The sequence below is a fragment of the Falco peregrinus genome, chromosome 6, assembly GCF_023634155.1.
Source record: "Falco peregrinus isolate bFalPer1 chromosome 6, bFalPer1.pri, whole genome shotgun sequence".
Taxonomy (NCBI): Eukaryota; Metazoa; Chordata; class Aves; order Falconiformes; family Falconidae; genus Falco; species Falco peregrinus.
The window spans coordinates 22,368,682-22,393,486 of NC_073726.1; the positions used below are offsets into that span (position 1 = coordinate 22,368,682).

Consider the following 24,805-nt stretch of genomic DNA (forward strand, 5'->3'; position numbering starts at 1 on the left):
CGCCCCGCGGAGCGGCGGCCCAATGGACGCGGCGGGGGCGGGCCAAGGGCGGGGCGCGGAGCCCGGCCCCCACGTGCTCGGCGGCGCTGCAGAGGGGCGCAACGGATGGAGGCGGCGGGCGGCGCGGCCCCGGCCCCGGCCCGGGCTCGGCCGGCCCAGCCCCAGCCCCAGCCCCCGCCGCAGCCCCAGCCCCAGCCCAAGAGCCGGGAGCTGTTCAGGAGCCAACGGAAGGAGTCCGAGGTAAGGGCGAGGGTCCCCCCGGGCTCCTTCTGCTCGTGATGCGGGGACGCCCCCACTTGGGGTCCCCGGGGGCTGCGGCTGGAAGGAGCCCAGTCAGGGGTTGGGGGGGTTCCCGGCCCTGGGGGTGCTCCCCGCCCCTCCTTCCACCCCGGCTTGGGGTTTTGAGGGGGTCCCGCGGGGGTGGAGGGTGCCCAGTCTGGAGTGGGGACCCCAGGGAGGCTGCCCCCCACCTCTGCGTCCCACTCCCAGAGCTGTCGGCAGTGTTCTGGGGGCCCAGCTAGGCGCCGAGCTCCCCTACACCTTCCAGGCACCCACTTACCCTCACCACCCCCCGCCAGGGTCCAGAGGTCGCAATGCACCACCACCTCCCCGCCGCTTCACCCCTTCTGCCCAAACAGCCACCACCACCCCGGGCTGCATCACTCTGCTCTGCCCCAGCTGTGCTTGTCCAGCTTTGCAGATGCCAGGCTGCGGGAGCAAGACCACGATCCAGCCCAGGACTGATGCCCCCAGCCGCCATAAAGCCACCGCAGGACCCCTGTGAGCTTCCCCACCAAGTAGCTGTGGGTCCAGGGGCTCCCCAGGGACAGCTGACCCACAAAGGGTCCCTCCTGCCCCGGGGATGGTGCCTGAGCCGTGGCCCCCCGAGCCTTGCCCATGAATTTGGGGGTTGCTTTTCTCCTTTGGCTCAGCCTCATAAAGCGGATTAGCGCTGCATGCACTTCACCAAATTCCTTGTCGGCTTTTAGCTCCCTGAACCAGCCCGCTGGCCTGGCTGCAAAAATTGGGTGAGAAACCAGTGTTTGTGAGCAAGTCGGGCTCAGCCCGGAGCTGCGCATCCTCTGGGGTCATCAATATTAATCGTGATGATGTGCATCTGCTGAGAAGGGCTGCTGGGACTCAGAATGAGAAATTACGTTAATTTAGTTGATCACCCATTCATGTGTTCCCTTCCCGGGGCACAGCAGCATGATGCTGGCATTGGGTTGTCTGGCTGCGGTCGCCCTCTCACTGCCCGGCCGTAATCCTCTGGCGAAGTTTCATGCTCCAGTTCCTCATCTGCAGGGGAAGAGGGAGGGAGATCCACAACCCTATGGGCTTCAGAAAGCCAAAGCCCAGCCCCAAAAGCTGTTGGATCTGGGATGCTGAGGACAGAACATCGTAGGTTTGCATCCTCCTGGGCACCTTTGCTTCAAACCAGCTCCAGACAATGTTTTTAAGCAGATGTGAGGCTCTTGAAATGCATCAAACATTCACTGGCACTTTGGGTCCTGCCTCTCTTTCCCCGGGACTTGAGAAATGCTATTTTTACATTCGCCTTCCAAATTTGCACTGTATTTTAAGTAGCCTCATGCAGACGTCCCACTTGTGCCCTGGAAACCTGCATCAAGATTATCCGTGCACAAATCGCTGCTCCGGTGGTTGGAGGACCTTTAATGCAAAGGCAGAGAGCACTGGCAGCCATCCTGCCTCCCAAAATATCCGTGGGGATGCACCGGCCCCCCAGCCTAACCCCAACATGCTCTCCGCAGGGCTCGGTGGATTGCCCCAACCTGGAGTTTGAATACGGGGATGCTGACAGCCACGGCTCCGAGTTAGCAGGTGAAGTGGCATTTGGGAGCTGCGTTGCTATTAATAGATGCCTGCCAGGGAGGGGAAAAAAAATCCCTCAGGGAGTTGGGTGAGCGGGATAGGGGAATGGATATCGAGTGGTATCATCCTTCGGGAATAGAGCAAGAGGGATTTATTAATAGAGAGCCACTCGCTCCCCAGGGACAAGCAAAAGGGATGCATGGGGGCACAGGGATTACCCTGTGCTCCAAATTACCCAGGATGTGATGACAGGTGTGCAGGGGGTGGGAGGACGGGTGGCATGCCTAGTGGCACAGCCCAGGCTGGGAAGTGTCACCCCTGGTTGTGGGTGCCATTATGGGTCAAGTCCTCATCCTGTATCTTCCTGCTGTGCGGCAACTCTGGCTGCTTCTGCCCTGTAACCCTCGGGGTCCTGAGCGTGTCTCTACCAGCAAAGGGGTTATTTTTAGCTCTGTGTGTCTCAGCTGCATGAGCTGGCCTGGCTAAAGCACATTTTCTCTGCAACAGATCCTTCCTCCTCCCTTGCAGGACTGTTTCAGTCCCCCATGCTGCTGCTCAGCACCACAGGACTATAGGAATTATATAGGAACAGGCACAACATTGTGTCTTTTCAAGTCCAGCCCCTATTTGTAGGTCCCAAAATGGCCAAGCTGCTGGGTGTGAAATCAGCACAGGTCTTGCCTGGGTGCTCTGACGGTCCCTCCCTTTCCAAACTGCCTTAACTGGGACAGAAAATGGCCCTCCAAAAAGGCCTATGAAATTGCAAATGCAGGTTGAGCACCATCGCTGTGGACAGGAGTGTGGAAACAGCTCAGCCTGGGCGTGGGGATAAAAATGATGAATTTGTTAGCACAGGGTGGCTCTGAGATGCTCCCTGGAGCTGCAGAAGAGCTCAGGGATAAGTTTAGGTCTCTGCCCCATATCTCCTTGGGTGTGCAGGGATGCTTCACAGCCCCACAAGGAATTTGGCAATGAGGAGGAGGGTGAAAGTCCTCTGGGTCCCTCCTGACCCCTTTCTCCATCAGAGCTCTACAGCTACACCGAGGAGCCTGAGCTCAGCAACAACAGGAGGTGCTTCGAGGAGGATTTTCACACTCAAGGTACCAGCTCTGGGCTTGGCACCCCAGGGCTCAGGGCAGCCCCCCAAGGTGAGAGTGGGACCCCTGGGGAGGCACCCAGCTGATTGTTGTGTCCCCTTTCCAGTGCAGGACAGGAGGTGGCTGGAGCTGGATGGGGCTCAGCAGAAGGCCTACATCATGCACCTGTTGGATGGGCTAGAGGTGGTCAGCAGGGACAAGCGGCTCAAAGTAGCAAGGGCCATCCTCTACCTGGCACAGGGTAAGGACCACATCCCCCATGTCTGGATGTGGCCACGTGTCTGCTGCCTGGCTTCAGGATGGGGGCTTGGGAGAAACCGTCTCTTGGGGTTGTGCAGGTCGGTGCAGTGAGGTTCCTTCCCAGGATGGTCCCATGTGCTCCAGGTGTTCAAAGGTAGCTCCCCGCTAACCAGTGCCTTCCTTTGGGCCTCTCCAGGTGTCTTTGGAGACTGCGATAATGAAGGCGATGTCCTGCACTGGTCTCGGCACAACAGCTTCCTCCTGTACCAGCTGGGAACCTTCACCGCCTTCCTGGAGCTCCTCAACATGGAGATTGAGTGAGAGGACCCACACTGCCCTCACCTTCCTTGTCCTCTTAACCTTACTCTTTCTTTTCACGCTCCTCTTCTTCATCTTCTTTCTCCCCACCCTCCTCGACATCTTCTTCCTTCTTCACCTTCGTCTTCATCTTCTTTCTCCCTATCCTTCTTGTCCTCTTCTTTCTCCTACCTCATCCTTTTCACTGAGGACCAGGGAGGTGCTGCAGCCACGGCATGTCCTCCAGCGTGCTGTTCCCACCACTGCGGACATAGGCAGAGGGTTGGGATGAGGAGCAGCCTGTGCCCAGTGGCTGGCGCTGAGCGCATCCTCTTCCCTGCAGCAACAGCCAGGCCTGCAGCAGTGCCCTGAGGAAGCCAGCCATCTCGCTAGCCGACAGCACGGAGCTCAGGTACACCCTCTCAGAACCCCACTAGCATATTGGGTGGAGGCCATGGGACAGCCTGTGGGGAAAAAGTGGCCTCTGGCTGGCAGTGTCACCTGCCTGCCATGCTGTCCTGGCAGAGTGCTGCTCAGTGTCATGTACCTGATGGTGGAGAATATCCGTGTGGAGCAAGAGGTGGATCCTCCTGAGTGGAAAACCTGCCGGGAGACTTTCAGGATGGAGCTGAGTGAGCCACAAAGTTCATTGTGCCCTAACAAGTTCCTTTTGTCATGCTGGACCACTGGGGAGACGTCAGGGACAGGGCATCTTCCCTGAACCTGCTCCTGGTCCCTCTCTCCACCAGGTTTCCCTGTTCACACTGAAGAGCCATTTGCTCTTCTGCTTTTCACAATGGTGACCAAGTTCTGCAGTGGCCATGCTCCACACTTCCCCATGAAGAAGGTCCTGCTCCTGCTCTGGAAGGTGCTTCTGGTGGGTGCAAACCCCTTTTTCCAGAGACTAGTCATTTTGGGAATAGTGCTGATGCAGCCTGGATGTTCCCTACTATTCAATCCAACCATAACGAGGTTATTTAGGATGGCACAGGAAGCTGACACAAGGCAAGCAGTTTCTTCTGGGATGAGGCTGGTCTGAGCCATGCAGAGGATGTGGGGTGGGGGAGAAGTCTGGAGAATGAACCAGTGACATGGTGTCTTCATCCTCAACTCTCCAGTTTGATGGCTCCCCTGGAAGCACCATGCAGTCCAGGTGGGATGTCTGCTCCCTGCTATTTCAACTCTTTTGTTGGTCCCTAGTTCACGCTGGGTGGATTTGAAGCCCTGCAGGTGATGAAGGTGAGGAAGCGGGAGGAGCTGGGGCTGCCACCCTTGCCAGAGGACAGTATCCAGGTGATGCGCAGCATGCGTGCTGCTTCGCCTCCCACCTACTCCATCGAGCTCATGGAGCAGCAGCAGCAGAAGCGTGGTCACCGCAGCCGGAGGGTAAGAGCAGGTGCATCCTCCTAGCACGTGGCCCAGGATGGTTTTCCAGTGCAGACCATCACCTGTTCAAGAAGCCAGCCTGTGTCTGGGAGCATGGTTCCCTTTCCCCCCAAGTGCTCCTGTGTCTTCCAGTTTCATAGAATCACAGAACAGTTTGGGTTGGAAGGGACCTTCATCTAGTCCAACCCCCCTGCCATAGGCAGGGATGTCTCCAACCAGGTCAGGTTGGTCAGAGCCCTGTCCAACCTGGCCTTGAATATTCCCAGGGATCTACCACCTCTCTGGGCAGCCTGTTCCAGTGTCTCACCACCCTCATTGTAAAAAAATTTCTTCCTTATGTCTAGTCTGAATCCACCCTCTTTTAGCTTAAAACTGTTACCCTCTGACCTACCACTACAGGCCCTAGTAACAAGTCTGTCCCCATCTTCCTTACAAGCCCCCTTTAAGTATTGAGAGACTGCTCTAAGGTCTCCACGGAGCCTTCTCTTCTCCAGGCTGAACAGCCCCAGCTCTCTCAGCCCGTCCTCATAGCAGAGGTGCTCCAGCTCTCTGATCATTTTTGTACCCTCCTCTGGATCTGCTCCAACAGCTCCATGTCTGTCCTGTGCTGGGGGCCCCAGAGCTGCATACAGTACTGTAGGTGGGGTCTCATGAGAGCAGAGGGGGAGAGTCACCTCCCTCGACCTGCTGGTCACACTTCTTGTTATGCATCCCAGGATATCATCAGCTTTCTGGGCTGTGAGCGCACATCGCCAACTCATGTCCGGTTTTTCATCCACCAGTCTCAGTTGTGGCAGATCCGCCCCACAATGCACTTGATCTGGAGGAAGCAAGAGGACATCCTGACCCTATGGCAAAGGGCTGATAAGCACTAAGGAGCAAACTGCTTACAGCAAGCTCGCCTTGTTTTAGCTCCACTCTTGGAGCTGCCATGCTATGGTCCAAGCATGAAAACACTTGTTATACTAGGGGAGAGTCAGATAGTAGCTCCAAAAGTAAAGATGGAAAATGGCGTCACACCTCCTAGAGCAGCAAGTTTAGAGGTACAGAGGGGATTATTCCTTGTCCAGGCTTTGGTGGCAACAGCTAGGAGGGAAATCTTCACCTGAGGAATGTCTGGGAGCTTGAGCCTTCCAGGATAGAGAGGTCTGGTGCCAGCAGCTGAGAGGGAAATAAAATCCACAGAGTGACTTGAATTTTTCCTTCCCCTTCTGCTGCAGCCCCTGGTGAAGCAAGACAGTTTGGATATCTACAATGAGAGAGACCCTTTCAAGAATGATGAAGCAGGAGTCGATGAAGAGGAGAATGACGACGTGGACAGCGGGATCGAGGGGGAACTGGACCTGATGGAGCGGGATGCAATTATCCCCACAATGCCTGCTCAGCGCCTGCCTATTGAAAGGGTGTCATTTCCCAAAGGGCTCCCCTGGGCCCCCAAAGTCAGGTAAAACCATCTGGTGTCATTGCCATCTTCCCCTGGCATGACCTGTCCTGGAGTTCATTTCAGGCTGAACATCAGTCTGTGGCAAGTTTGTTGGCCTCTGGCAAGTTGAACTGAAGTGACTCCACTTCTTTTGTTTTTTTTTTATCTCGGTTGGTCCTTTCTAGACTGGGTTTAGCTGCGCCCTTCCCCAGGTTTTACAAAGCAAGCATGGCTAAGCTTGGCCAATAAAAGGCAATGCTGTTTTTGGCTTGCCAGGTTGTACTGGAAAGGAGGCTTGTGTTAGAGTGCTGTGGGAGCAGGGTCAGCTTTTCCAACCAATATCGATGGGTCTTAGTAAGGCAAGGTCCTAGACTAATCATCTTGGGAACTGGTTAATGATATTGCCTCTTGCTTGTTGAGTGGGACTCTTCTGCCTTTTTGAGTGGCCTTGCTCTAAGGTGAAAGATTGGAGAAAAACATCTAAGAACAAAGGAGTTGGTGCCTTCCCTTCCTGAGACCATGCTACACATGATATGGGGGAGCGTTAGGAACAGAGAGTGAAAACCTCTGCTCCTTTCCCTCTAATCCACGTGAGTTTTTTTGCTCTTGATCCAAAACTTGGATTTAATACAGTATCTTTAAAACACAGGAACAAATACATTCTTTTTCATGCGGGAGCAGTGACAGGTAAGTGTGTCTATCCAGAGCACTCCTCGCAGGGACACAGCAAGAACTCATTTCCCACATGGGTCTCTGCACACATGGTGCCATGGTACTCCACGTAACTTAATGCTCTCAGCTTTGAAATCAAATGATTGCTGTTTTTCTTGGCTGGTGCCTGGAAATGCAGCTGGGTTTCTTTCTGCCTGTGAGAGCCTTGGCTCACAGTTCATGTCCTACTTGTCATGCTGAGACCCTGACCAGTTCTCATGAAAGATGCCCAGGGTGGACAAGATGTCAGCTTGCTCTCTCGGAGCACCACATGATTTGCCAGACTGTGGAGACAACATTTGTTCCCTCAAAGAGAGCAGATGCTACTTGAAGATGCATGTAGTAGGAGCACAGAAGGTGGATAAATAAGGTGCTGATTGTAGAGAACTCCTGTCCATTTATTTGCACTCTTCCATGGGCTTGCACAGCAAATACACCTGGTTTTGGTTCACATTGCTCCCAACCAACAAGAGCAATGGTGGCTCTCACCTGCTGCTATTAAGACCTCCAGAAATAAATCCTAGAAAGCTCAAAGGTTCTTGCTGGTCCCACAGTGCAGTGCTTTCTGAGCAATGTAGGCAGTGGTCTGGTATATGTCTGTTTTCCAACCTTTTTGTTTTTGTTTCTCTGCTGCTCCATCAGACAGAAAGACATCGAGCATTTCCTGGAAGCAAGTAGGAACAAATTCATTGGATTCACGCTGGGACAGTGAGTGTTACATGTATAGGTCCAACAAAGTCTGTCCCGTAGCTTCCATCAGTGCAGTTTAACTGGTGGGAGGGGTCCACAAAGCTCAGGTTTTCTCAACTCAGCCAACCTAAGGCACGCTCGGGATGATGTGGCACAGCACTGGATTTTGCTGGGGCTGCAGCAATGCACTCAGTGTTACAAAAACATGTTCTGGAGGTGCTGGTCTCCAAGGACCTCTTTCTATTAAAAATCACACCTAACCCAGAATAAGTGACCCCTGGCCCAAGCCAGAGACTGATTTGATGTGGGAGGGAGTCAAGACAATGTGGTATCCACAACAAATTACCCAGTTTGTGAATAAATCAAGCTGCAAGTGCACAGTTGTCCTGGTACAGTGTCAGCAGGGTATATTCATTTTTAGGTGCAGTGTTGGGCTCAAGCTGGCTCCACATGGAGACCTGATTTTACCCAGTGTCACTCCTCTCTTGTGCAGGCTTCGCTGGGGAGGAGGTGGGAGGGTGGACAGTTCACATCAACCCCTCTTCTAATCCCTGACACACTGGGGATGCGTTTGATAGACTCAGTAGACTACAGGCTCCCTTTTTTACCTTGTATGACATGGAAGTGTTTGAACACAGATCTCCTTCCCAGCTTTGTACTTACCTTCTTTCCTCCTCCACAGAGACACTGAAACCCTGATAGGGCTACCACGGCCCATCCATGAAAGCGTGAAGACACTGAAGCAGGTGAGATGGTGGCTCCATGTGTAGTGCTTGGGTGAAGCAGCCCAGAAAGGCTTATTGAGTGGCAGTCAGCTTGTCTAACCTCATCCCTTGCTATTTTTGCTCCGTGGCACTCAGCAGATACTCTGAGGTGGGATTAGACTCATAGGGATCTCATGGGGGTGGAGAAATCATTGACCAAGATCACTAAGGCCATAGGGGGATTGCAGGGCATCAAGTCTACACACAAATTTTGTGATACAGCACTTGGAATGAGTTTCAGGTTCGTCATATGTATGCTCTCAGCCCACAGTAAATGTTTCATGTGAATTTAGTCTTCTGCTCCTCTTCAGCTGATGTACGGCAACATATTCAGTCTGAGCTCTTGCTCTCTGCCTTGGGAAGACAATCTGATTAATCTATTCAAGGTCTGAACAGCTTGAGAGGGGCTGGATATCCACCACATGCAGTGTGGTAGCCTCACATCTAACCTCTGGCTGAAACACAGTTGCTGGAAGGAGTAAGAAGATCCCTCCTTGTTTGTTGTGACAGGAAAGCCTTCTGGAGCTTCTTGCAAGAAGTGGGGCAAAAATTGGAAAACCGAGTCCTCACTGCAATTCCAAGTAAATTGTCCAGTGCTTGGACTTTCCCTTTATCCAAGGGCATTGCTTTGTCCTGGTGAGCATTTGCCATGTGCTTTGAAGATAACAGACTTTCAGAGTTGGGTTTGGACATACATGCCCAGACCTGTGCTGTTCTCAGGGGGAAGCATGGCCAGTCTTGGCTCCTGCAGCGTTCCACGCTGAGTGAGACACCTCCAGAGGCCAATTGTCCCTATCTAAGGTCTGGATTGCCTTTTGGAGGGGATTGCCCCTCTCCATTTACTTACAGAGAGATCCTAGAAGGAGCAGGTGGAAGTAATCAAAAGCATGATGTGGGGAGGGCTTCACGGACAGAGGGATGTCCCACACAAAGATGAGTTCTCCATATATCTGCTGTGACCTATATACCTAACTCGGATATTACTGAAATCGTCAACTGTTGTCATCACTGACCTCCAGTTGTGATATTGCTCTACCTCTGTGTATTTTTCCAGCACAAATATGTTTCCATCTCAGACATCCAGATCAAGAACGAGGAGGAGCTGGAGAAGTGCCCCATGTCTCTGGTAAGAAGTTGCTGCACCCCATCACTAGACAGATGTGTGCAAGATTTCCAAGGTGTCATAGAAATCCATACATTCTCCATGATCCTTAGGACACACCTGGGATGCTCTTTTTTGTAGAAGTCCATATCTTGTTTAGTTGTATTAAGGGAGAAAGGCCTGGAGCTTCCTGCAGTCAGCATGCAGCTATGTCCATCATTAAGTCCCCAGGCTGGGTTTTATGGAGATGACTGACATATCTCAAGTGTGTGGACTGGAAATACTTAATTTTCCCTTGTTTCTAATGTTTCTGTGTGCTAGGGGGAAGAGGACGTCCAAGAAACCCCTTGTGAGGTCTTGTATCGAGCAATGTTGTACAATCTCCCCCAGTATATGGTAAGTCCCTGTTTCTTAAAAGCAAAGAAGAGCTTTTGAGTGGGGAATGGTCCCAGTCTGTGAGCTGCAGAGCTCAGCACGAGGCTGCTGGGGTGTGTTCAGGACTTGAATGATGAGATTTTGGTGGGAATCCAGAGCAGTGTTGGGTGTAAAGTACAGTCCAGAAAGAGTCATTGAGAGGATCAAGGAGTGTAGATACGCAGGGACATTGTCAAATTGTTGGAGATATGTCAGTGGTTGGAAAATAGGATGTGTGCAGAGGACTGGGAGCAAGGAACCAAGTTCTTCACCTTGGTGGGAGCTCAAAGCTGGCTCCTTCCCTCTGGACAGCAAGGAGACCTAGCCAGGGATGGCCTCGTGTCATCTCTAGAGGTGCGTGAGCTGTGACTCACCAGCAATTTATTTACCAGCAACTTACTGCATACTGATGCAGACATCTTCACTTCTGACCTCAAGCAGCAACCTACAGACTTTATTGGTCCCCTGAGCCTTTGTTTTTCTTGCTGAGATTAATTTTTCGTTACAATATTGTGCTGATCTCTGAGCATGGTGGCTAGCTGGGCCAGGAACCAAACTAAGCCATCATCATGGTTTACATGGCTCAGCAAACAAGGTGCTAATGCCTTCAGGTCTCTGGCAACCTGGCTGTGCTTTCAATAGCTTTCAAACCGTGGAGACTCTGTAGGTTATGATCTTCCTTACAGGGGCATCCCTTGCAGCCTTCCCATGGCCCCAAGAGATTCCCAGAGGAATACAATGCATGTCCTGAAATTCAGCTATGTTGCCAGGATGGATGAGACTTCGAGCAACCTGGTTTAGTGGAAGGTGCCCCTGCCTGTGGCAGAAGGGTTGGAGCTAGATCCTTAAGCTCCCTTCCAACCCAAACCATTCTGTGAATCTGTGATTCTGAGATGCTATTTGGGTCACGTGCACTCTGTCTGTAGGGAGAGAGAAACACTGATTTAAATGTATTAAGCTCCAAGTGTCCCTTGCGTTGTTTTATTCATACTACTAGAGCTCAGGGGTTCATGATGCCCTAAATTAAGGCTGAAACAGAGCTGCTGTGCTTCCTGCACCTGGCCTGTCTGTCCAAGGTATGAAAGGAGAATTTGAGCTGTGGTGTAGTCAGTCCATCATGGTAAACCAAGCTTGTACTAGTGAAACCCCATAGAGTTGGCTTGAAGTTGTCCCATTTCAGCAAGTGAAGGGGAAGGAAGGAATGCCTCTTCCTGGGACCATCTCTCCACGCCCGCCCTCTTCTGCAGATAGCTTTGTTGAAGATCCTCCTTGCTGCAGCACCCACCTCCAAAGCCAAGACCGACTCCATCAATATCCTGGCAGATGTGTTGCCTGAAGAGATGCCGTAAGTCCCTGACAAGATGGCCACCAGCCATCCCAGCTTTGCCACAAAGTCTTGGGCCAAGCAGGAGAGTTGGGGTTTGCCAATAAGTCTGGGAGTGCTACAGATTTGGGGACATCTCTTTGGATAGGTGCAAGCTACTGTTGCCAGCCGGGCAGAGGAGTGAAAGTCAAGGAAGTGATGCTGTTTTTTCAAAAGCGTAACAATTTGAGCACAATTGCCAGCTACTGTGCTCTGCTAGCTAAGTGGCATAAATCATAAAATCATGGTAACTGACCCAAATCAAAAAGATACGTGAACATATGGCAGGTGTCCTTCATACCACTCCCCCAGGACTGTTGGTGGAGGGCAATCAGCTTTTTTTTCCCCTTTTTTTAGTGCACTTTGCTGTCACCAGGCAGGAGAGGATGGAAATGGGAGTCCCAGGGGGAACTGAAGGTCCCTGTTTCAGCAGAACCTGTCCAGATTAATATGAACTCAACAGTTCCTTAGTCCTCCTTGTTCCCATATCCACTGTGCTGCTGCCTTCTTTCCCTCCAACACAGCATTACCGTTCTTCAGAGCATGAAACTGGGGATTGACGTGAACAGACACAAAGAGATCATCGTGAAGAGCATCTCAGCTTTGCTGCTCCTGCTCCTCAAGCACTTCAAGCTGAACCACATCTACCAGGTGAGCATAGAGAAGGGGTCAGCCACTGCCAAGCTGGTCTTGAAGCCGGTGTGTCCAGATAGACCCTCTCCTAAAAGACCTGTCCAGGAAGGGTTTCCATGAGGAGCTGCAGATTGCTTGTCCATAGCAGTGAACCCTAGCCCTGGGCAAGGATTTGTATAGGGTTACTCAGGCAGGAATAACCTGTCTGCAATATATCTCTGACTGTGTTTTGACAGAATTGTTTCCACTCACGTGGAAGGAGTTTTCAGACTTCTGGAAAAACTCACACTGTGGCTGATCAGATTAAAATTTAGGAGATTATCATGAGCATGAGCCTCCCCGGTAGAAGGGGGAAGGGAATGGGAGTTAGGCAAGGCCCTCTTTTGCTCTTTCTAATCTCCAACAACCAGAAATAGTGCTGGTAGAACCTCCTGAGGTTAACTAATCTAGTCTTCTGTCCCTCATCAGGATCAAGATCTTGAGGCTCTGGTTTCTACAGAGCCTCAGCTCAGTTCTCCACCCATTCTGCAAGTCAAACAATTAGTGGTTTCAATTTATGTTTTTCCTTTTAAAAGTTTCAACATGGTACAAATCCATCTGTGTTATGAAGCCCACTGATATTTATCTAAGGATAAATATAAATCCATATATTAGACTGGATAAAATGAAACAAAACCTTACATTTTTACAACAGTTACTACATTTGTTCAGGGTTCCCCCACGTTTCTTCACTAATTTTTCTCACTTTACTCCAGAGCAGCTCCTCTCTTTTCTTCCTTCATGACAGCAGGAGCCTTGCAGTCTGTTGCTAAGTCTGGAGAAAGCTGTGGGATTTTCTCCCCTGATTCTGCTTTTGTGTCTGATTTTGGGTGAGCCATCATAATTTCTTTCAGTGCCAAAGCTGGTCTCAGGGTGCACCCCAAAAACCACTGCAGGGTCTGAGACAATGCTTTCAGAAAGTAGTGGAGGGTAACGGAGAGCGTGGCTGGTCTGGGCTCTGCTGGGGGTCACCCTGTGCTCACTGGCTGCCACGTTGGTAGAGCAGCAACTGCACAGACCTGCACACCAACACAAATCAAGTTTTTTTTTCTCGGTTGTGTTGAGATTTGGCATTTCTTATGCCAACAGAGAAACACCATCAAATTATTGCAGTTCAGCATTATCTTTGTAACCTTTGTATCCTATGTAACATATTAGTCGCTGGCAGCTGCATTTCCAAGCAGTGAGTGCATCTCAGATCCCAGCTAGTGGGAACTGCTGATTACTTGCAAATAATGGCAGCGGTGTCATCGATGGCATGCAGAGTGTCGACAGCTTGTACCAGGCTGAGATGAGACATGTAGGAACAAACTGTTTGTTTGCTCTCAGGTTTGGGGTGTTGACTGCAGATTATTGACAGACATGGGTAGGATAGGATGGGATGGGATAGGATAGGATATTGCTGCTATTTGTGTCTGTCTCTTTAGAGGACAGTAGAGATTTGTTGTATTATGTAGCTGTATGTACCCAGACCATTTCATGTTTAGAGGGGGAGAGAAATTAAAAGCATTTATGAAGGCAAGGGTGCTTTTTCAGTCAAAATTTGAAAAGGGACTGGGATTAGCATGTGACAGCAATAGAATTATCATATTTTCTCATGTAATAGCTACATCTCCTTCCCTTTTATCCATATATTGTTTTGCCACAGATTATATTTTGAAAAGCTACACTGCAGTCATTACATGCAGCTATTCCTAAACTACTGACAAATTTTGTGTGTCCACTTCATGGCTCTGGAGTTTTCCATCTGGTGGAAGTTGCTGTGTATGATGCAAGCCTTACACAGCAAACTTCTGCAAGGTGTCTAGAGCAAACCATCAAGACTGCTTTGCTTTTGGCTGGAAATGGGTTTCCATTCCCAGGTGATGCTCCCACTTGTTCCAGCTAACCTTGACCCATTTCAATTCTCTTCCTCAGTTTGAGTATGTGTCCCAACATTTGGTGTTTGCCAACTGCATCCCGTTGATCCTGAAGTTCTTCAACCAAAACATCATGTCATACATCACTGCCAAAAACAGGTACAGCCACTTCTGGGAAAGACAGTGGTGATGGAGCAGGGAGGCTTTGTGCGTGAGGAACCCTAACACATGACTATGTGGTGGGACCAAGTGACCTCTGGTCCCTAGCCTGGCTTTGGGGCAGTATACTCTTCACTAAAGGAATACATTGGAATGGAGCAAATACCTTCTGCTTAATGAGAAGGACAGATGGGGCGGGGGGGGGGGGGGGCGGTGTGTCCAGTCTCTCACTGGACTACTGAAATGCATGTAGACCTGTCTCCCTTGCTGGCAGTAGGCCCATTTTCATCTTTATGTGGACTCCTGGAAAGCAGTCCAGTGCCACTGGGCATCTATGGGCTACAACTTCAAGAAGATTAGGTGGGGAAGAGTCTTCTAGGTCTTTTCCGCTTCATAGAGCTATAATTCAGCTGTTCTGCCTGGCTTCTTCAGATTTTGTGTAGCTGTTACTGCCTTTTACTTCTGATTTTAGAAAGACACTAGCCCAAGTTTGAGCCTGCATAGGGACTGGCTGGACTACTGCAACTCAGTGTAAGAACTGAAAGAACACAACTCTTTCACAACTCAGTAGCACTGGGCTGGATTTCCCCATTTGCAGGGGAGTGTTGCTGTTGGAATAATGAAGAGATCCCTTTTCTTGCTTTTTGATGCACTTTAGCTCTGTGTGTAGGCTGGTTTGTCTCCTGCATGGTGTGGTTGTGTATATGTGAGAAGGCACGCATCAAAAAATAGAAAGTAATATATTAATTATCTTGCTGATAAATATTTCCGCTTTTGGTCCTGTGCTTTAAAGCCACATAAGTGAGGAGGAAACATAGCCCAGGAGCACTTAGCTTCCTCCTCTGCATTCTGATGGAGGCTTCACAGGCAGGATATGCACCTGTGAAATGAGGTGGGGTTTGCAGCTGGATGCTCTGATCCAGGGAGGTTTAGCTGTTCTGTCCAGCCAGAGTACCAGTTTGTCAGATAACAGTGAGCAATGTCAGGCACTGCCCTGCAAAAAGGATCATGGAATTTTGCCACGTTCAGATGTATGGACCTGAGGCCAGTGATGGTGCAACAGGAAGTATCAGAAGTGATGCCAGTACAATGACAACTTGTGGCAATTGAGCTGTGTGGCTCCTTGTCCTGACCTGGTTCCCTCTGAGCTCTCCTGCTTGTATCTGCATGGCGCTTCCAGCTTTAGGGTTATGATGGATAGGAGCCAGCAGGAGCATCTGTCCTTGTGGTCAGACAAGCCCTTCCTGGGCTAAATGCTTTAAATGAAAGCCTGTTTGAGGGGATCTCCTGACCTTGGGTCTTCATCCTGGACCGCCTTTGACTCAGTGACTGTCAAGTCAGCTTGTTGCTCGGTTGCTGAAGTTAAAAACAAAAAATAGCAAACAAGAGGGGACACAAGAACTGAAGCTGTGTGACAATGCATGCTTCATTTTAGATTGGTATATGTCTTGGCATGGATAGCATCAGAGTGTGTGTGTGTATACATACACTACATATATATATATATACACACACATATTGTATACTTTTCTTGGGTTTTTTTATTGGCTACTTTTACAGAGGCAATAGGCTTGGAGGGCTTCGAAAGACCTGATGCCCTCATTAATTTTCTTGCTGATAATCAGATACTCCATTATAACCTAAGATCTGGGGTTTGTGGTTTTTTTTCCCTTTTTAAAAATATACATATGAATAACTAATCTTTCATGTCTTAATGGATCCAAATCCTTTGAGTCCTTATTAATGCACTCAGGATGTGCTTTGGAGCCAAGAGGAATCGACGTGCTCCATTAAGCTGAGACGCAAGGCAGCGGTGAGGCTGCGAGCCCATTTGGATGCCATCTGTGCAGTCGGAAGTGCAGGAAGGAGGCATGTCCACGTGGCACCAGCTGCAGGCTGGTTCATGTGCCCAATGTGGCTTGCTGGAGATGGGATTGTTGCTACGCATCCAAACTACTTGTTGCATCAGGCATTGCTGCCTTTGCAATTCAAATCCCAAGCACAGGGAAAGAAGACATTACAGATTGCTGGGCATAATCATGTAGATCATCTTAAAAAGTTGCTTTCATATTTACCTGGTTCTTAACAAGTCCCTTCTTTTGTGCCTTCTGCAGCATCTCCGTCCTGGATTATCCACATTGTACAGTCTATGATTTGCCTGAGCTCACTGCAGAAAGCCTGGTAAGCAGCACAGAAAGGGTCCTTGTAAACAGTATTGCGGTATGTGAGAGGGTGAGGAAGGATTTTTGTTTTCTTTTTTCTGTCTTCTTTTTTTGTACCCCCAACCTTTCCAAAATTAGACTTCTTTCCCCCCCCCAGACTTGAAAATTCCTCCCATCGCTATTCTGATCAGCTGTGGGGAGTTTGGGGAGGAGGCACTGCTGGCCTTGTGAAACCCATAAAAATAGTTTGGTTTAGAGTTTTCCCTTTCACTTTTCTAAATGAGAGAGCCTCCTTTTGAAGAGGATTTGCCCAGAGGCCATTGCCTCCCAGGTTTAAATTGCCATGAGCACTCACATTTCATAAAATGCCAGTAGATTAAGGAATGAGCCAAATTCCCTGTGGAGGGGAGCCTAAGTGTTATGAAGACCAGCCAACATGATGACCTGTGTGAATATATGGACTATAGATGAGACATTAATGCTGGCAGGTTCATAACTGCAATAATTCAAATGCAGAGTAGGCTAGACTCGCATAGGGTGCAGAGCAGGGACAAACTTTGGAGTTAACAGGGAGGGGGATCAGAGGGAAGTGAGTTGCTAAATGATGCAGGAATCATTAAGAAGCAGCCTGACCAAAACCAGTCTGGGCCAGGATGATCTCACGTTGCCTGGCTGCTAAAATCTTGAGCCTATGTTGTTTTCCTTAGCTGTGTAAAGGTTAAAATCGTTAAAGTGGAAGATTTTCCCTAGTTTCTACTAACCAAAGTTGCTCATGAATCCTTGAGGCTGCGGTCAGCCAGGACAACCAAACTGGTTTTATTGGATCTGTAGCCATGGCTTTCCTGATGTGCCAACTGCAATGCAAATTCCCACTGTGAGTTTATTATGCCAGAACAAATTTATGTAAAAACCTGCTGTGGAGCACATGCGGGTGGATGTGCTGTGGGATCATCATGCATGGCCGGCGTGCTGGCTCAGTCCTCCACTGGCGTTCCATGTGCCCTTCTGCCAGTGCTTCTTGCCTCCTTCTAGGTACCTGCTCGGGGTGACAACTCCTGGACATCGTCTTCCTCTTTATCAACACCATCAGTCTCCTGTTTTGTGCTGGTCCGTGGGCTACTTGCTGAGGGCTGTGTCCCTGACAGGCTCCCAGCGACATGTCCTGGCCCAATGGGGACATCTAGCGACACGTTGCTGAGTACTCCCATGGCTCACGCTAATCCTTAACACTCATGCTTAACACTCATGCTAAGTTTTACGGCTGTAGGAGAAGACTGAACGTTTTTAGGAAAAATATTCCCAGTAGGGACTGGTCCCCAATTTGGGAGCTGTTGCATTAAATGACAGTGCCTCTTCACTTTCCTCCAGCAGACATGGACGTTAGCCTTATCGGAGGTTAATTTAATTACAAAATATGCAGAAACCAATTTGAATTTTACCATGTGTTTGTCTTCGGGAGGATACCCATGAATGTAAGGATTTAATAGAAATTAAACATGCCATGGTAATTGAGGCATATGCTTATGCACGTATTTATGTTCCTTCAGCCAACACTTTGTGTGTTGGTTTAGCTTTTTTTTTAACACTCTGATGCACTGATTTTAACATCCCAGCCGTAACACATATCTCAGCAGACAGAACAGATGATTATACTCTCAGTGGGTTGCACACAGGATATTGTGTGTTCAGTTTCCTTCCATGGAAAACCAGGCTGAGTTCAGCAGTGCTGTTTCCAGATGAGGGATCCTTTGGCAGTGGGGTAACTGCTGTCCCCACATGATATAAATCAGGAGTGGCTGCAGTCCCAGCAAGGTCGCGCAGGTTTCACCCCTCCTGCTGTAGGACAAGCTCTTTGATTCCTTGCTGGTCCCTATCTCCACTCTTCTGTCACAGCTCCCTGTGCTTGAGGAAGGGGCTGCAGAGGACCCTGCTGTACTGTGTCGTGGTGCCATGGGGAGGGGAACAGGAGACAGGGGTAAATGGAGGATTAAAGTCCATTTAGCCTATTCCCTCGTTCTGTAAATCTGATGGAAAGCCTTTCACTTATTTGAAGCTATAGAGACAACATCATATTGGTGACAAAAATAAATCCAGCTGCCTATGAAAGGGGTACTAGCTTATTCTACTGAGGTCTTTTTGGAAAAAAACCTACTTGGTGCAGAGGGAGCATATTAGGACTGGGCACTGATACGAAACTGCACGAGTGCTGCTCCTGAGCTGGCACCTTCAGAGCTGCATGCAGCATCTGCGAGCACCTTGGTGACATCCCACCTCTGGGCTCTGCTGTGTGCACAGGAGCCTCCAGCACAGGCATAGCCTTTACTGCCAGAAAAGTGCATTGGCTCAAAGTGGCTTGTACCAAATCCCAGAATTAAATAAAATGTCAGAACCACTTTCTTTTTGGCCTCTAAAAATTGTATGTACAATAGCATTTTACAGGCTTACTGAAATGATAGGTTTGGTGCTTGCTTTTAAGAACAAAGGTATTATGCTGGCAGGATTTTCTTGGGTAAATCCAGTTTCAAAGCTGGATTAGACACTCTGACAGAACGGGCTCCCTGGGGTCATCCTCAGACTCCTCCCGAGGATGCCCAGAACCTGGATCATGCACCAGGCTGCAGTTTTTGCCATGAGTTGTTACAGCCATGAAGCTGTAGCTTGCTGGAAGTGGCTTATAAATTAAGCAGCATTTGTTTCCGCTCTCATCGCTGAATAGGTTATTTGTGGGACACTTCTGCTGTGCTCAGTGCTGTTCAAGCATAAAGCAAGTTACTGTAGTGGAATTACTGCTCAAATGTGCCACAGGCAATATTTACGCAACCTGGAGTTGGAGGTGCTTATGCTTAGCTAATATTTAAAATAATCTATCAATTGCACTTAAGTTGGAAGGGAACTTTGTTAGAGAAAAATCTTATCCTCCTGATAAAAATGCTTTTGTTTGTCATCCTGCATTATGTGACTGCCTTTTATTTGTCTGTAATATGTCCTCTAAGCATGTGGTAATTTAGGAATTAATTTATATAATTAACAAAAACCTGCTCTCTAAGCAGTGCTGATCACTAGGCTGTAATTTGCTCTCTGACTGTAAACAACGAATTCAAATCTACCACAATATATATTTCCCATGATGGAATAATGTGATTTATCTTAGCTCTTACTCTAAACCTAAATGCGAATTAAAATGCTGATCACATCTGAGTCTTTCAGAACGGTTTTCCCCAGAATCTGTTGGCTTGTCAGCTGCATGATGATAACCCAAGTGAGGAGGGAGCTCCACTGCTCACTCTCCATTGGAAAAAAGACCTGTGCGGACAGTAAAAATAGACTTTCAGCATAAGGATATCTCTGTGGTAGTGGTGTTGGACGCTGCAGTTAGGGTTACACTTTTCCTTCTCCACTTGCAGGAAGCTGGAGACAACAACCAGTTCTGCTGGAGAAATTTATTCTCCTGCATTAACTTGCTGAGGATCCTCAACAAGCTGACCAAGTGGAAACACTCGAGGACAATGGTAAGGTGATGTCCCGCCTCCCCAAGTCTTGCTGTGGGCTGCCAGTGTTGCAATCTGAGCATGTCACCGGCTCTATACAGTGGGCTTCAGCCCAGCCTTCCTGCTGAGACTTTCTTCTGGCAGTGGTGAAGCTTCTGCTGCTTCATAATCTGCCCATTTTTGTTTCACAGACTGAGCCTTAAATGCAGAAATGCTTTTTGTTCTGCAAGTAATACTTATTTCTATGACCCTCAAGCCCTGTGCAGCAAGTGTTGGTTATGTTGAACACTCCTGTTTGACCTGATTGGGGTTTGTACTGTACGTGGCCCGGGTGTTAGTGCCCAAAGCTGCACAGACAGTACTTGTGGGCTTTCTTGAACACATTGCATTAATTTCTCTTGATTTCTTGACAGATGTTGGTAGTCTTTAAGTCAGCCCCAATACTGAAACGAGCTCTGAAGGTGAAGCAGGCCATGATGCAGCTGTATGTCCTCAAACTGCTGAAAATCCAGACCAAATACCTGGGGCGCCAGTGGAGAAAAAGCAACATGAAGACCATGTCTGCCATTTACCAGAAGGTGCGGCACCGCATGAACGATGACTGGGCTTATGGCAATGGTGAGTAGTGCCAGGGAAGCATCTTCTCTGCCTGCAGAGTTGAAATCGGCTCGCAGGGGTATGGTGTGGTTTGGCCTATAAACTTTTTTGAGTCAGTATTGGGGATTTTTTCAGAAGCTTTAAGGCACCGTTCAGCACCATCAGAAGAGAACAAACTGATTGCATGAGGAAAGGTGGGAATAATCAGATCAGAATGAGACATAATCAGCTTGAGTCTCCAAGACAAGAGTTTCCGCCAAGCCCAGGCCTGCACTTTTGCATTCCCAAATCACTTTTGTCATCAAGCCACTAAATTGTCCTGGTATCTGCTTAGGATGGCCATGGAGTGAAGATCTGACTGATAGCTCTGCAGCTCACACCTCAGAAATAGCAGTGGTTACATCCTGGCAGTGTGGATACTCTGAATCCTTAAGCTGAAGCACAGACTAGATGTGCTGGTCTGTTTAAACAGCTCTTATGTAATCCAAATCTATATTTTTTGAGAGACGCCATGAAGTTTCTGATGTTCCTCATGTATTAATCCACAGGGTGCATCAGACCACATGGTTTTATTCCCTTGTAAGTACACTCAGTTGCTTCAACAACTGAGCCAAGCTTAGGACAAGCAAAAAAAGTATTAAAATGACATTTTGCCTTAATATAGTCTGAAATTTTTGCTCTGCATGTATCTTCTTTTTAATAAGGATCAAGTAGGAAAATTGGGTAGCATTCCTGTTTTAAAACAAAACAGGGCAAAAAGTAAAAGCCTAACCTAAGTTTTTTCCAAGGCAGAAAAGCATTATAATTATGTTAGGGTGTTCAACTGTAAAATATAAATTTTTGAAGACTTGTAGGCTTTTGATACTCATGATACCCCTATGACATTAATTCAGAAGAATGAAAAAGTAAACTTGATATTTTTAATTTTACTTTAGGGCTAGTGGAGTTCCCCCAAAAACCAAAGAGCTGAAAGGCTGGGGAAGACTGGGAACTACTTTTCTTTTATGGGAAACGCTATCCTGTCACTGCCTTTTTCAGCTGATTGTTCCCTGTTGGGATGAATACAGCAGCAGGGCTGCCTTATGCCACTAACGGGGTACAGCTATGGGATACTGCCTGCCTTGGGTGACTTAAATAGCTTGAGCACTATATGCTCCAAAAGAGCAGGAGAAGACGAGTACCTACATCACCTGGCCTGGAGCAAGGGTTTGCGGTAACAACTGAATTTACATGGCAATATTGAGAATAATGCAATTTTAAGACAGATGCCAAGGATAAGTTGTTGTGTGTGTCCCACTTCCCTGAAAAGAGTTAAATCAGCAACATAATGCAACACTCAATTGCGCAATTTACTGCTTAGCAGAGACTGCATCTTGACCTGGACAGTTTGCCAGGGAAGAACTTGGCTTTCAGAGACACAGTCTGGAAGGGTTTTTCCTGGAGTAATTATTTTTATCTTTGTATGTCTGGCTTGATACTCAGCTCGGACCTTTCCCCCCCTTGAGCACAGCTGAGCTTTGCCAATGAATTTATGGAACCTTTATGGAGCAAATAACTATTTCATATAGACTGAGAGCTCATAAAGACCAACTTTCAAAATACAACTTTTTTTTTTCATGTTACATGTTGAGGTAATACTACTTGTTTCAAATATCATGGTTCTTACAGCTAGTTATTAGCTTTTCAACATCATTCATAGTTAGATTTGTCTAAATTTTAAAAAATGTTTTCAGTAGCTCATAAGAAGTTCACCAGGTTTTAGCTATATGCATTAAATCTTGGTCTCTGCTTGAGACATCTATGGAGATTTTCAGTAGATGTGGTGGGGCCTTTCTGAAAAAAGCAGGAGCTTGGTAATTATAGAGTCCTTAAAGAGCACCACAGAGCAGAAATAATTGCATTTCTACAGGAAGCTTTCTGACTCTGCTTAATTTACAAGTTATTTTAACATATTTCATTTAAATACCTTAAATTGAAATGCATACATAATGGGAATTGATTAGGAATAACTGAGTGGCTAATACTCTGGTCAATTCAGGCATGTGGTTGCTGTAAAATCTTCATCCTTACTTTTGCTGAAACCTTACCAGAGTTACTTTTTCCACAATACTTCGGTCTTGTTTCTTCTTCAATGCAGATATTGATGCAAGACCATGGGATTTCCAGGCTGAAGAATGCACCCTGAGGGCCAACATTGAAGCCTTCAATAGCCGGAGATACGACAAACCTCAAGACTCAGAGTTTGCACCAGTGGACAACTGCCTGCAGAGCGTGCTGGGACAGCGGCTGGAGCTCCCCGAAGACTTCCAGTACTCATACGAACTCTGGTTGGAACGGGAGGTGTTTTCCCAGCCCATTCGCTGGGAGGAGCTGCTGCACTACCAGTGAGAAGGCCACCTTCACCTGCCCCAGTCCCACCTCAATAAGGACTCAAGGTGCTACAGGCTGAGGAAAGGAAGATTATTTTGGACCTGGGTGTTCTTAGGCACAGCTGGAAAAAGATTATGGTCTTTCCAAAGAGACCCAGAGACCCCTGAGTATGCAGCTCCCGTCTTTTTGGAGGTCATCCCTTTCCTGTGACTTCTTGTAGACCATGCAGCATCAATTGACCTGCACAGAGGCCACAGACGAGGCTCCAGTGTCACAATAGTGGCAGTGTCAAGAGTGAGCTTATCTGGTCTTTACTTCAGATTGACACCAGTGTACGAGAGCTGAGTCCAGGTCTGTCTCTTAGCTTGGTTCACGCATGTAAGTAAATTTGTTGTAAAAGTATCTCAACTGTGAAAGGTTTTCATCTCTCCCAAATGCTCCACGCTGTGCTGAATTTGTTTTCATTTATTCAGTTATGGCTGTCTGATAATGTGCTTCAAACACCCTGCTGCCATGAACAAGCTGCCCTGCTTTCCTAATGAAGCTGAAAATAAGAAATATGTGGCACTGGCTGTGACAGTCTCAGTCAGAGGTGACAGGCTGACTTGGCCAAAGGAGATGACATTACATCTTGTCCCTAGGCTGGCATTACTGCTGCTGGGATTACACAACCTGACTTACAGAGCCTTGCTTCCACAACTGACAATTTTTGCATCACCAGGGATAGTAATCCATTACCTTTTCACTGCTCCACTTTTCCTCCACCATTCTGTTCACTGTGCAGTGTTTAGAGCTGTAAAGGATGTTGATCGCCTCTCTTTCTCTCCACCTGGTTGTTTTTGAAGGATACTTACTGCAGCTGTTAGGTTTCCAGATAGCTTTCTTCATTGCTTTTTAGCCCTTCTAACCCTGGAGGAGACCGTGAATGCCGCATTAAATAACCTAATTTTTGCACAGATTTTTGGTTATTCAGGGGAATGTTTGTGCCAAGTCTTAAAGTGGGGAGGAAAAGTGCTTTGGTTAACGCTTTATTGCCATCATATGAGGAAAAGAATAGACACTGCAGTCTGTAACTTTCAGAATGAATAGCATATTAGAGCTATAAACTTTCTATAAAGTCAATGCAAACGCTACACTTGGGTAAAGCTGCCCTGCATGGGGATGGCAGCTGAAGGCAGGCTGGAAACCCATGAGGGCTGACCTGCTGAGTGAATCTCAGCCCTTGGCACTGTGCAGAGTGACAGTCCCTTCTCCTCAGACAATGGTGCTTTCTGAGGGCTACACTGAGAAGGCAGGGTGGGCTTCACGGTACTTTAGTATTATGACAGAGCCTGCAAACTATAATCTTTCCTCTACAAAATTTTATCAGTCCAGCACAGGGAGTCCTGGCTCTAACCTCCCTCTGGCCATGAAGCCAGGAGTTTGTTTTTTGTCACAGAAGCATGTGTTAATATAGTGCAGGCAAGCACTTAGGCCGTACTGTTAACAAAATATCAAGCACACAAGTGATAAAACCACAAGTATTACTTATTACAGGGTTTGTGCTTATTGCTGTAGAATTCAACTGAGAGTGTTTCCTAAATGGCGTTTGTAAAAGGTGTTTTTAATGGAAATAGCATTAGTAAACCCACTCACCTTTTTAAATATGCTTTTGTTCAAAATAAACCAGAGCAACTTTTAAAGCATGTACATTTACTTAAGCTTTTTTTTCTTCCTGCACCTTAATTTAAATGCTTCCTTTGATGCCTTTTTTTGTTTTTAAAGGACAAAAACATCCCCCACAAACAAACCCATAAATTCAGCTCTCACCTGTGCCCATATCCACTCTATCCACTGAGGAAGGGCCTTCTGTCTGACGTACTTTGGATGTTCTATTCTGATGTATCTGTAGAACTCTAAAAAACAAAATTATGGGCTGTAGATGTCTTCACAGTGTCCATGCTTGTTAAAAAGTAAGAAGTTATTTAAAAATAAATAAAGCCTGTCCAAGCAGTGAGGCTTGGAAAACAGACATGCGATCTGTAATTGAAGCATGGTGCTCTCTTTAGAGATCCCAGAACTGGGAGAGTGCTGTAGCTCCAGATAAGTCATTTCAGCATTTGTACTTTAGCTCCCTTTCTAAAATACAGCACCTAGTATTTCCCTATGTTCCCTAGCGCCTACGGGTAGTAAATAAAC

General features: G+C 47.9%; 1 protein-coding gene across 2 annotated transcripts; it reads left to right on the forward strand.

Moving 5' to 3' along the window:
* The first annotated feature begins 105 nt into the window (after nucleotides 1-105).
* Nucleotides 106-24,316, forward strand: STRIP2 (striatin interacting protein 2). Of its 2 annotated transcripts, XM_027783715.2 has the most exons (21): nucleotides 106-240; nucleotides 1,773-1,842; nucleotides 2,859-2,933; nucleotides 3,037-3,171; nucleotides 3,367-3,487; nucleotides 3,811-3,879; nucleotides 3,993-4,099; nucleotides 4,217-4,344; nucleotides 4,668-4,853; nucleotides 6,074-6,297; nucleotides 7,630-7,695; nucleotides 8,360-8,423; nucleotides 9,496-9,567; nucleotides 9,865-9,939; nucleotides 11,205-11,302; nucleotides 11,845-11,971; nucleotides 13,910-14,010; nucleotides 16,125-16,191; nucleotides 19,577-19,681; nucleotides 20,074-20,278; nucleotides 22,395-24,316. In XM_027783715.2, the coding sequence occupies exons 1-21, from the start codon at nucleotides 106-108 to the stop codon at nucleotides 22,643-22,645; spliced, it is 2,481 nt and encodes an 826-aa protein (XP_027639516.2). In that variant the 3' UTR covers nucleotides 22,646-24,316. The 2 variants fall into 2 exon arrangements, with proteins under 2 accessions (XP_027639516.2, XP_055664355.1); XM_055808380.1 differs by lacking the exons at nucleotides 106-240; nucleotides 19,577-19,681; nucleotides 20,074-20,278; nucleotides 22,395-24,316 and adding an exon at nucleotides 17,205-18,176 and having other exon boundaries at nucleotides 613-1,842.
* Nucleotides 24,317-24,805: the final 489 nt, after the last annotated feature.